Genomic DNA, 13,808 nt, shown 5'->3' on the forward strand with positions numbered 1-13,808 from the left:
TTCCTTATTTTACGTGAATATTTGTATATATTTGTTATCATAGTCTTAAAATTAAACATATAATCACTGATATTATTAGTTTGAAATAGTATATCCTATGGTAATCCTTTTGTCTAAAATAAAGCTCATTTGCCAATGCGGCCTATATCAAGTGGCAAAGCTGAGGTATTCAAAGACTTTTCTTTGTAAGAGGTCTTGAGTTCAATCTCGCTTGCGTGTGGGTGATTTTTCCACCTTTGTGTGGGTAGTGGTTCCGCCTACGTGCGGTTATTTTCCCACATTTGTGTGGTGCATAATTTCCGCATGCGTATGGGTTGCTTATTTGATTACATAATAGATACCTCTTGTAATTCTCAAAACATAAAGCCCCTTTCCTATTATTACCCTAAATTTCTATTATATTGGGAACCAGGATACGATAACTTGTTATTTTAATTATTAGGCATTTTATTTAGAAGGAAATATTAAATTAAACACTTTATTTCAGTAAAGGTTAATTCAATCCATAAAAATAAAAATTTAATAATTATAGCTACTGATGAGGAATGAGCTTTATCGGAGGAACGGACCTCGCTAGAGGGATGGATCTTGCCAGAGGAATGGGGTGTCGCCAGAGAAATGGCCTCTGTCAGAGGAATGGCTACCGCCAGAGAAATCACCGAAAGAGCGGAGAAGTCTCTCGCTCGGGAGCAAATTTACTACTATACCCTCGACCATGCGAGGCGCATGTTTTAGCATTGATTTTACTATTTTGCCCCTAGCTCGTGATCTATAAATAGCCATGCATACACTCTCTGTAACTTACGCTTACTTCACTTGCAATACTACATCAATCGGATTCTCGTGCTCTCAATTTTGCTCTTCTCTCTCGCTTTTCCAAACAATACTAGGTATAATTCGTAATCCGAGAATAAGTCACCGATTAAATCTATATCCGTTCAAATCTAATTCACCAGCTACAATTATAAAAATATGCCCTATTATATTTATCTTTGAAATATTTATAAAAAGAGAAAAGTTTAAAAGTTAAATAGATTTTTAAAATCTGAAATTAATTTTTATCATTGATAAAATTTGTAAAAATAAATCAAGCCTTAATAATCAAAATGGAAAGCCTCTTCCATCCTTAAAGCTCTGGTCGCCCCTTCCCTCTCTCTCCCTACCCAGACGTCGTCGTAGTATCATTGTCGATTTGTCGCCTGCATTATCACCATTATTGCTATTGTTGTTGCTACTTGTTCCACTATTGTTGTACTTCTATATCTTAGCGTCGTTGTTTCTCCAAGTCGCACTGTCATCTAGAGCCGCCTAACCCTGTGTCGTTGTCCAAACTGCATCCCATTGCGACTCGCTACCTACCGTTGCCCCGTAGCCTCTGACTAGTACCAACATCGCCCTTGATTTTTGCTGCATCCACCGATTCTGGTCTTGCTAAGATAACCACCAACTGATAGTTGTCTTGCTATTCTTCTTTATTTTGATTACATTGATATATTATCATGGAAACTTATAGTATAGATCACATTATATAATTACAACATGTGGCGACCCTTACTCTTGGATTTTCAAGATTGAGGAATATTTTCACTACCACAACACTCCTGATACTCATCGCTTTCATATTGTCGTCTTCCATCGTGATTGCAAGGCCTCCACTTGGTTCCAATGGTTGAAGTCTCAACGAATGCTTTCCACTTAGTCCGACTTCTTGACACGTGTTCGTTCTCGCTTTGGCCATTCTCAGTTCGAGGATTGATCCTGAGGGTGGTCTGCTCGCCAAACTCTTGCAACATGGCTCTTTTGCATATTACCAATCCTCTTTTGAGGCTCTCATTGGCTGTACTTCGGGTCTCTCTGAGCCCCACCTAATCTTTTTTTATATCTCAGGTCTTCAAGCATCGATACGTCATGAATTGCAGATAAATCGCTCTTCTACTTTGGACGAGATATTTTTCCCTCTCCCGTATCCTCGAGAGAAAATACTTGGATCGTCAAACTGAGGCTTGTGGGTTATCACGGCCCTTCTCTCGTCCTCCTATGTCGCCTTCAGCCACACAACGAACACCCTCATCCACTCCGGCCCCATCTTCTTCTGATCCACCAGTAATCTCTATCACAACATCCACTCATCGATGTGAGGCCACCACGTCTCTTCCAGTCGTAGTCTCACCCATGCTGAAATTCGTGAGAAGCGTGAACACGGATTATGCTTTCATTGCGATCAACACCGGAATCCTTCCCATTGCTGCAAAATTAAGGGCGTTGTCCTGCTTCTTGATAGCAATGACATCGATCCCACTTCTACAGTTGCGAATGATGATCCACATGACTTTTCTTTAGATGATGGCCTTATATTGGGCGATGTATCCACCCTTAACTCCCTATCTGGTGCGGCTCAACCACGCTCACTCCGCCTTTGGGGATCCATGCCCCTTGACCGTTTTTAGGTAATGATTGACAACGGCAGCACCCATAATTTTATTACCCCTTTACTTGCGGAACGACTTCAACTTCCTCTTACACCTGTTCCGAGCTTCCGGGTCTATATTGGAAATGGCGACTCTATTGTTTGCCAACATAAGTGCTCCAATGTCACCCTCGATCTCCAAGGGATTCCATTTACTCTTGATTTATTTGTTTTGTCGATCAAAGGGCCTGATATTATCCTTGGCATCCAATGGCTACAAGAGTTGGGTCCGATTACTCATGACTACAGTCGCAGTTGTATGGAATTCACTTGGCACGACAAGCACGTTCTTCTGGCTGCTGATGCTTCTCTCCGCTCTAAAGAAATTAGTTTCTCCATGCTCCAGACTTTCATTCACTCAAAAGACGTTGAGTCTCTTTTTGAAATTTGGGTAACTCAATCTGCACCTCATGTTGCCCCGATTAATCGTATTCCTTCACCATTCCATGATGTTTTGCTCCAGTTTTCTGATGTGTTTGCAGAGCCCCGCGACCTCCCTCCACATCGCCATTTTTATCATTGAATCCATCTGGAGCACAATGTTAAACTCATCAATGTTCGACCCTATCGATACCCATATTTTCAGAAAAATGAAATGGAGCGTCTAGTTTGTGAAATGCTCGATCAAAGCATGATCCGCCCCAGCCACAACCCATTCTCTTCACCTGTGCTCTTGGTTTAGAAAAAAGACGATTCTTATCGTTTCTGTGTTGACTATCGTGCACTCAATGCCGTGCCCATCAAGGATAAATTTCCCATTCCTGCAGCCGATGAATTAATAGATGAACTCGGCTCGTCCATAGTTTTTTCCAAACTTGATTTGCGTGCAGGTTTTCATCAAATTCGCGTTCATGAGAAAGATATCTTCAAAACCGCTTTTCGAACTCACGCAGGCCATTTTGAGTTTCTCGTCATGCCATTTGGCTTGAAAAATGTGCCTTTCACTTTTACATCTCGTATTACAACATAATATAACCACCGCCCTTGTATGACATGAATATAGTTAATTACAACTAGAGATGTCAAAATCGACCCAGCCCGATGGGCCGGCCCGGCTCGCCCGGGTTAGGAGGCGGACTGGGCTTGAAAAAATAGAGCCCAAAAAAAATCGGGCCTAAAAGCCCGGGGTTTTTGGCCCGTCGGGCTTATCGAGTTTCGGGCTTTTAAGCCCGGGGTTTTCGGGCTTTTTTGGCCCGTCCATTTATTTATATATATATATATATATATATATATATATATATACACATTAAGGAAACTTTAAAAGACTAAATTATCTCAAGCTGGATTACAAAAACAAAATTTAATTCATGTTTATTTATATTTAACAATGATATGATTTATGATTTTATTTTTTTATGAGAACTATCTTGTCGATTAATAATGCACTAATTAAATACATCATTTGTTATGAATTTTTAATTGCTCCATTTATGTAGAGCAGCAATGCAACATATGGTGTATTCTAGCTCAAATTTGAGATGTTTGTGCCGAAATTAAGATATAAGAGCCCAAGTTTATTAATTTAAATTTGAGTTAATTTTTTTAATTTAAATTATTTTTTATTATTTTTGTAAAAAAAATAATATTAAAAAAATTATGGGCCGGTTTAGCCCGACCGCCCGATGGCCAGAAAGAGGTTGGGCTGGGCCTAGAATTTTGTAGCCCGATCTAATTTTGGGCTGGCCCGACCCGGCCCGAAAAAATCGAAAGCCCAGTGGGTTCGGGCCGGGCTGGCTCGACCCGTACCATTTGACATCTCTAATTACAACATTAAAAAATTATTTATACCTAAAAGTATTTAGGAAATTGCTTACAAAAAATATAAGAGTGGATTTCACCCTTTTCAATTTATATATTACCTTCAAAATTGTGGGGACGAAATGGAGCCGACATTTATTCGATAGTTTCTCTTTTCTATCCTTTCCGCTGTTTTTATTCCCCGCAAAATTTTGGTCAATTGAGCTTAGTCAATTGAGTTTATGCAGCTTAACCTGGAGTAATAAATAAGGTTGGTGCTTGACTAGCGCTGGTGATGGAAGTTTAGGCCTAACACGTGGCAATTAAAATGATAATCCAAATTTATTTGTAACTACCTACAACTAAAAGATTTTTCTTCTCTTTTTTAATGGGAGGAGCCGTGAGATAAATTCTTCCTCTAACTTTTATCATTGGTAACAAACAAAATAGAAAAGTGACACCGCTTATATCAAAGTCCAATTATTTAGAAGTTCAACAACTATAAGGAAAGAAAAAGAAAAATAAATTAGATACTTGGCTATTTCATTGGGGGAATAATTCAGTGTTCGTAACATTTCCAACTCCAATTATAAAAAATAAAAAAAAATAAAAACAAGTTAAAAACAGAGGCACGAACAAATTGAGATAATCACTAGCTATTGAATAATAATTAAACCCATTTGAATCTTGTAGGGCATACTTAATAGGGAGGAAGCCAGAAGGAATGAAGAAAAATGGCTACAGAGAAAGTTAAATTGGGGAAGAAAGAGAGGGGAGAGGAAAAACACTTTTACTTGTTAGTAAGGGTAAGCAAAATACCCGAAATCTGAAAGTAAAATACCCGAAATCTGAATACTCGATCTGACGGATTTTTCGGATTTTTGGATAGGATCGGAATGATTTTTAAGAAAATTTGGAATTTTCGGATGTGATCGGATTGATACTTTTAAAATCCGAAAACATTTGAAATCCTAATTATTTATAATATAAACAATATTGTAATATTATATATAAATATATATAGTTTAGTTCTTAAATAGTTAATATTTCTAAATTCTAACCGTACACTCTCATCTTGGTTGATTATAAGTAATGATTATTAATTAGGACCTTAATTCGATCATAATTATCTAAGGTTAAATACCAAATACAACCCCAAGGTTGTCCCCCTTAGGGAAAAGATAACCTTATGGCAACGTTCATCGCATTTAACACCCTAAGGGCATGTTTGATAGGGAATATAAGACTTGATTGTTTATATTTCTTGCATTATTTGCATGTTTGATAGGATATATCTGCTATAGCTGCGGCCCGCAAATAAGTGAAGGCCCGCAGTAAAGTTACTGTTACACTTTGTAATTGTGTACCTGCTCCCCCGAGTTCCCCAATACCTTCGTCAACAGTACTTGATATTAATTTTGCCATCTTCCAATTTTAGCCTCCCTTCCGTCAAAGGAAAAAAAAAAATTGGCCCTCCCTCATCTCTTCTCACCGTCCTCCTCTTTCCTTCACTCAGCCATGCTGCCGTCTCCCTTCCCTTCCAACTCGGCGACCTCTGTCGCCACCAGCCACCAGCCACCAGCCACCACCACCACCACCACCACCATAGTACCACCCCCCTCCGTTTCCCCCGCATCTACCTCTCTCTCGCATCCCTCTCTAAAAAAAATCCCTAGCTTCCACCCCGCTGCGATTACCGGCGAGTTTACTGTCGGAACCACCGCCTCCTTCTCTTTTATCCTTTCGGAACCACAGCCGCAGTCAGTGGGACCGCCGCCATCATCGCCTCCCTCATCCTCTCTGTTTCCAAATTAGGAAGATGGAAAATTGTTCCTTCTCTGTTGGTAGAAATAGGTATTTATTTGCAAGTACTTAGCAGATGCTATTGGGTAAGTTCGATTAATGAATATTTGTTAAAAAAATTGGAGGCGAATGTTGGCTTCGAACTTCCAGAGTATGAGGGATATGGCGGCTATGGTGATATCAATTTCCCACCGAAAATGAGCGCAAGAGATAAGAGGGAATTTTGATGTTGCTTTGAGGGTAAAAATGTAATCTCCCTGCTTAAACTCAATCCCCATCCCCCGTATCAAAAAATTATACACCTTTTCTCAATTCTAAACAACCGCTATCAAACACAAATTTCGTGTAATGCCGGTATTAACAATGATCTATCAAACATGAGATTTGCTAATTAACAACATATTATCTACACTACTTTCTTCCACAAAATTAATATTTGCTTATCTCTAGTACGCTATCAAACTGGCCCTAAGATCTTGATTAGTATGCAATTTCATCCAGCTATGCAACGGACATTAACATTCCGTTCAGAAATTATTACTCCATCTGTCCCTCAAATAACTTCCTAGTAGGGGACGACACAGATTTTAAGAAAAAGTTGTAAAGTGTATTAGTAGTAGAGAAATGAGCCCACAAGTAATGATATATTGTGTTGATTAATGTTAGTTAATTGATAACTTGATGAAAACAAAATTTCTTTAACAATTTAACATTTTTTTATTAATTAAAAACGAGAATAATTAATTAAAAACATCAAAATGTTTACAGATTAAAAAGTGAAATGAGGGACACGCACTGTACTCTAATTAACAAATTCAATATTGGAAATGAATTGTACGCAAATCGATAATGAAGGGAAATGACTAAATTTTATATTTTTACCAAACTTTTGGTGGCTGAAATTAAAAAGATTCTTTTAAATACAACTACACGGTTTTCTTCATTACAACAAAAAGCCTAACACTTGCATTCACCACTGCATTAATTACCAAAAAAAATAAAAGTTTTATCTTTCGATAAAACAGCAACATTTTCCAGCTTTTTCAACATGTTGCAAAAAAAAAATTGCCTTGCACAATTCCTACTGAAATAACAACAACCTAATAAAGAGATTAGACGAGGGGCTCAAAGAGAAGCCGCAGAGAAGTATGGATTAACAAGAAGAACAATTAGAAGCATATAGAGAGAAATCAAGTTTCAGTTATCACTTGGTATTCCAATCTATTTTAAGAATAAAAAGTAAGGAATCACATACAAAAATAAACTCAAAGTTGATACAGACAAGGTAAGAACCTTATATGTGCTTGAAAGATCCACCATAAGAAAAATGGCACCGAAGTTACATGTAAGTAAAACAACTGTGGTCAGATGGATTAAACAAAAATTGCTCAAGCCTTACACAAGTAGGGCTGTAAATGAACATAGCTACTCGCAAGCTATTCAAAATTCGGCTCGAAAAAAGCTCGTTCGGAGCTCGATTCGATAATAAACGAGCCGAGCTCGAGCCTAATTTCGAGCTCGAAATTTTTATCGAGCCGAGCTCGAGCCTGACAGTGCTCGGCTCGTTGAGCTCGCGAACATGTTCGAATTCGATTGTTCGCGAGCTTGTTCACGAACCTTCAGTCGAGCCTTCAATCGAGCTAGTACACGAGTCTTAAACGAGTCGAACTCGAACTCGTGTAACATATTAATTAAGAAGATTTTCTTAAATTTATAACAAATTCGAGCTTGAACACCATATATACAAACATCTAACGAGCCGAGCTCGAGCTCAAGCTCGAATTCGATATTATCGAGCATCACCCGAGCCGAACTCGAACCGAGCCCGAGCTTAGTAAGTGGATGACGAGCCGAGCTTGATCATCAAGATAAAAGCTCGAATCGAGCTCGAGCCGAGCTCGAACACCCAAATATTTAAACGAGTCGAGCTCAAGCCTGCTAGTATTCGGCTCGGCTCGGCTCATTTACAGCCCTATACACAAGTGCCATCAAACCAACACTTTCTGAGGAAAACAAGTTGAGCAGGATGAGATTTGCATTGAGTCAATTGTCACTTGAAGGTGAAACAATTCCATATCAGAATATGAAAAATGTCATACACATAAACGAAAAATGGTTTTTCATGACCAAAACCACTGACCGATACTACTTATTACCAGATGAGGTTGAACAACATAGGTCATGCCAATCTAAGGGGTTCATAAAAAAGGTTATGTTTATGTGTGTGGTGGGAAGACCTCACTTTTCAAGTGAAGGGGCAGTGTTATTTGATGGGAAATGTGACATTTTCCCATTCACTAAACAAGAACCGGCAAAGATAAACTCTAAAAATAGAATAAAAGAGACTATGGAGACCAAACTCATCCAGTCAATCACTAAAGAGGTACATAATATCAAAGGTAATCTACTGCATTCATTGTACTTTATTATGTATGCTATCAGAAAGTATCTTCATCATTTAGCTATTAGTAGGTGATCCCACTATCAAGGCTAAATGGCCAAGTACAGAGCCCAAGCACCTTCGATACAACAAGACAATGCTAGACCATATATACTCCCAGTTGACAATGCAAATAGTAATCTAAGCATTTCACGAGGAGATGCCCATGGGCCGCAGGTCACCACTTCTTCCCCCAATAGATCTGACCATGAAGATTAAGAGTGGTCGAAAGTAAAGGGCCAATCAAGGCGCACCCCACTGTTGGAAAACGCCATAAAGTAAGATGACTGAAAGTGAGAGGGCCGAAAGTGAGACGGCTGACGCACAAATGCAGAGGCCGGTGGCGGTGCATCCAAAGCTGCCATGGGCGTAACTGACCGCATGTGGGTGGGCTGAGCAGATTCATCGGCCTGTCGAAAGTGGGAGGGCCAAAATTAAGTGGGCAGAAGCCGACGCAGAAATGGAGCAATCGGCGGTGGAGAGCCCAAACCCGCGACGACGGTTGCGCCACCTTCACTTGAATCAAATTGTGTCTCGGGGACTAATGTATCCTCCTCGCATAAATCAGAGTATGGATTTAGAGTCTGATCCTTGCTTTCGTTCTAGATTTGCGAAGAATGACCAGATTCATCCATTGGAAGGTATGGTTTGGGGTGGAACGACGTATCTCATTTAAAGGATGAACATATCTTATTTTGTGTTGTTAAATTAGAATTGTTTTCAATTCGGATCGATTTTCATTAAAAAATTTCGAATTTTTGGATTCGAATTTTCGCATAATATGGTTGAAATGGAATTAGGTAAAAAATTAATATGAAATCCGAATGGTCATCCGGATTCCGGATTCGACAACAAACGATTCAAACTCAATTGTTATTTGGGTTAAAGTACATATTCACCCCTGAAGTCGACACCCCTAGAGCATTGGGCTCTCCAGACTCGGTCGTGGCGCGTTGACCTCCCTGAACTCTCGGAAAAAGGGTGCAAATAAACCCCTCCGTTATTTAACGGAGGGGTTTATTTGCACCCTTTTTCCGAGAGTTCAGGGGTGTATTTGCACCCTTTTTCCGAGAGTTCAGGGAGGTCAACGCGCCACGACCGAGTTTGGGGAGCCCAATGCTCTAGGGGTATCGACTTCAGGGGTGAATATATACTTTAACCCTTGATATTTTTAGGATACCGACGCCAACTAATGATATAGTAGCAATTAGCAAAATTAATAGCCGCCGGCCTGCATGTCATATCTATCCACGTGGGACGTGCTCCAATTTCACCTCTTTTCTCAAAACTTTCAATTTTCAAAGTTGAACCATTCACGCCAAGAACACTCCATTTCACCACCACCAAAACTCGCATCTTGCTGGGGCATATCCCCAAACAAGAAACTTCCTTTTCTATTTATCTATTCAATTCAACAAATATAGGAAACTTAAATTGCCAAATTGCCTACGATTCTTGCGTTGTACTTGCACAAGATTCAGAGAGAGAGAAAGAGAGGCGTAGCTGTCATGCTTGTGCGTTGTGGAGAAGATCGTCATCTACCACGCTTGATTATATCCTTCCCTTTGTCCCTTCTCACACATCATCTCAACAAATCTACACTCATGATCCATCTTCTTTCTTCCACCGATAATTGCAATACTTTATTTACTACTACTGTTTGGTCGCCCACAATCGGCAAAGAGGGTTTAATTTAAGATTAATTAGCTTCGGATTCCTGTTAATCGGTGGAGTCTACTGGAAAAGTGGCGGCGGAATTTTGAAGCTTTGGCTTTACTCCTCAACTGGAACGATCGCTTTTCCAAGAAATGATCAAGGTGGAAGATTGAAGGGAAAGGAAAGTGAAGATTCCAATCAATACCAGACAGAGGTATTCCATTTTAATCCCTTTTATAAAATCATTCTCTTTTGTTAGTAGTGATTCATGAATTTGTGATCGTGTAGATTAGGGTTTATTTGTATAATTTGAGATTGATGTGTATGGAAAATCCTCACAGTGAAATGGCGACCCCCGTGGAGCCCCCAAATGGATTTAGGCCAATAGGAAAACATTACTACACAATGTGGCATACGTTGTTCGAAATCGACACCAAATACATTCCCATCAAGGGCATAGGCAGAGGGGCGTATGGGGTAGTTTGTTCATCGATAAATAGGGACACGAACGAGAGGGTGGCGATCAAGAAGATCAACAATGTTTTTGGGAATCGCGTTGATGCACTGAGGACTTTGCGAGAGCTGATGCTGCTGCGATGCATCAAACATGAGAACGTCATCGCCCTCAAGGATGTGATGATGCCCAGTAACTGGAGGGGTTTTAAGGATGTTTATTTGGTGTATGAGTTGATGGACACCGATCTTCATCAGATTATCAAGTCCTCACAGCCTTTGTCGAATGACCATTGCAAGTTCTTCATCTTTCAGGTGATTCTTCTTCACATTTGGCTGCCCTGCTCTGCTCTGCTCTGCTGTTAGCATTTGTATTGATTTGACTTGCAATGAGTTTTCAAGGATGATGAGATGAGTATTTTTGATTTGTGCATTGGTTATCTATTTAGTTGTGGTTGTGACAGGTGCAACTGTAAACGAAAGAAAGAGTATTGTGTTGGTATGTGATGGATGCATTTTTGCCGCAAAAAGCAATAATATACTCCATCTGTTTGGATTCTTTTATACATGATTGATGATTCATAAGCTGCATTACTAGATTGAGTTGCCAACATACTCGCTGTGCATTAACTAGATGAAGTAGCGGTAAAGTAGTAGATTTTCTAACTCTAACCAATGTGATTTCCTTGTATTTGTCTTTGTTTTCACAGTTTTCCCCTTCAATATATTGCTATCAGTAAACTGTAATTGCTCAGAGACAGCAGCATCCTTTCCAAATAATGTATTCTAGTTACATTCATACATAGATGCAATAATACTTACAATAATATGATTGATTGCAGCTGCTTAGGGGGTTAAAATATCTACATTCTGCAAACATTCTTCACCGGGACCTGAAACCCGGGAACCTCCTCGTCAATGCAGACTGTCAGCTAAAAATATGTGATTTTGGACTTGCACGTACTAGCAGAGACAACGGGCAGTTCATGACTGAATATGTAGTCACGAGATGGTACCGTGCACCAGAGCTGCTGCTTTCCTGTGACAACTATGGAACCTCCATTGATATCTGGTCCGTGGGATGCATCTTAGCAGAAATTCTTGGCCGGAAACCAATCTTTCCGGGTACTGATAGCCTCAGTCAACTCAGACTTATTATCAGTGTTCTTGGCAGCCAACCTGAAGCTGATCTCAAGTTTATAGACAATGCAAAGGCGAGGAAATATGTGCAGTCACTCAACTTTCCTGGAAGAGTGCACTTTTCTTCTTTATATCCGCATGCGGACCCTTTGGTGATAGATTTGTTGGAGAGGATGCTTGTATTCGATCCTACCAAAAGAATTACTGTTGCAGAGGCGCTCTGCCACCCTTACATTGCAAGTTTGTACGACCCGAGCTGCAACCCTCCGGCCCAGTATAAGATCAATGTCGATATAGATGAGAATATCGGGGAACCAGTTATTAGGGAGATGATGTTGAGAGAGATGCTCTATTACCACCCTGAAGCTGCCTATGCCAGTGCAGTATATTAAGATTTCAGAAAAACATTCTGCCTGCAGAAGAAGGTGACGCAGACGAAGAAACGACGAAGAACAGCAAAAGAGGAATCAATTTCTTGTCTGCTGAGAAGAGGAGTTGTATTCATTGGTGTTGGCTTTAAAGGTTCTGAAAAAGATGGATGCAGGAGCTTGTGGGTTATAATTGAATCGTTAATCTAAGATATTTTCATGAGACAGATATAGTTCATGATATGTAATTTGTTTTGTAATTAGTTTTTTGGTTTGAGAATGTTTGTCAGGCCATTGCTATAGCATATTTCTTATAGCTGCTGCTTGAGGATTATGAGTTCTATACTACGGCGGTTTGTAGTCTTTCAAGATTGAGGTCTGGAATAATATATATAGTATACTAGTGCGCAGAGCACGGTAAAGTGATCGATTTTATACTTCATCTTCTTCTCTTGGGTTCAAGCCTGGATTGTAGTTTTATTTTATGTAAATATTGATCTACTATGTACACAATAAAATCACTTTAAACTAATATTTCACGACTATAAATTAATAAATTTCTTCGATTCGAACATGGCTAATGCAAAAAATCATTGATTCCAATAAAATAATAAAAGTAACTTTTTAGACAATTCATATATATAGTGAGATCATGAGTACAATGAATAAGACAGTATATAGTGTTGAATAAGGCAGTATATACTGACGAATAACGATATTAAAAAAATTGGTAAAATTTTCGCTCCCTCCAGAATTGGAACCCTGATAAAAAAAATTCGCCCTCTAAGTAAATATCAGCCATAGGTGTGTGTGTGTCGCGTCAATATTATAAATTAATAGTTCATAAAATACTAAGATTATGAATATTAAAAGTAACTTCTTACAATATGAATCTACAGTTATATGATGTCATTTGAAATTAAAATGTAGATGAATTTTATCATGTAAAAAGTTGTGAAGAGTTGTTGTCTCTTTCAGTACTTCATTTTGCCGTGCGTATCTACTTATAATTGTATTGAATTAGATACAATGTGATACTGAATAATACTAACTCTCAGAAACACTATGTATCAAATCTCTCTATAGGACCTAGCACCGCTTCGGGAGCCACTTATTATCAAAATCCCTTGATAGATAGGTTATGTATTTCAGAAGCCTCTTAGTCTAAAGTCCCTATCTTGACCTGAGATGGCAAATCCTATGCTGAGAAGTCTATCTTCAAAAGTGTAACAACCCGGCTCCAGACTTGACGGCTGTCCTCATAGATCAACACGAGTTTTTTCTAGCGTGTTTTATCCTCACTTACACGCTCCTCGAGAAACTCCACAGAGGGTCACCCATCCTGGAATCACTCCAAGCCAAGCACGCTTAACCTTAGAGTTTCGTCCATGTGGGCACTAGAAAAGAAGAAGCACCTTGTTGATATGAGTAGCACCTATCAAATCATTTAAGCCCTCCTCGAATATGCAGTCTCATACGCATATTCTCATAATCCCTCTCGTTTGGGTGTGTTCCGGTTCATTCCTGCACCCCTCCGCTTGGAAGTCTTAATCGGAGCCGCTTTTTGTCTGTGCCTCTTTTTTGTACCGGCGATCACTCTGCACCTCGCGATTTTCCTCAGTTACTTTTACAGCTATGTTATTATTTGCTATAGTATTGGGAAGAAAATGTCCTATGTGAAAATACTATTTTACTCCCAAGGTACTTCATTACACCTATAAATACCTCTCTTCGAGCTCATGCG

At 39.3% G+C, this 13,808-nt stretch overlaps 1 protein-coding gene across 1 annotated transcript; it reads left to right on the forward strand.

Moving 5' to 3' along the window:
• The first annotated feature begins 9,679 nt into the window (after nucleotides 1–9,679).
• LOC131021646 (mitogen-activated protein kinase 7-like) lies at nucleotides 9,680–12,506 on the forward strand. Its single transcript, XM_057950900.1, has 3 exons — nucleotides 9,680–10,317; nucleotides 10,445–10,871; nucleotides 11,399–12,506. The coding sequence occupies exons 2-3, from the start codon at nucleotides 10,449–10,451 to the stop codon at nucleotides 12,086–12,088; spliced, it is 1,113 nt and encodes a 370-aa protein (XP_057806883.1). The 5' UTR covers nucleotides 9,680–10,317; nucleotides 10,445–10,448; the 3' UTR covers nucleotides 12,089–12,506.
• Nucleotides 12,507–13,808: the final 1,302 nt, after the last annotated feature.

This window comes from Salvia miltiorrhiza, chromosome 4, assembly GCF_028751815.1.
Source record: "Salvia miltiorrhiza cultivar Shanhuang (shh) chromosome 4, IMPLAD_Smil_shh, whole genome shotgun sequence".
Lineage (NCBI taxonomy): Eukaryota > Viridiplantae > Streptophyta > Magnoliopsida > Lamiales > Lamiaceae > Salvia > Salvia miltiorrhiza.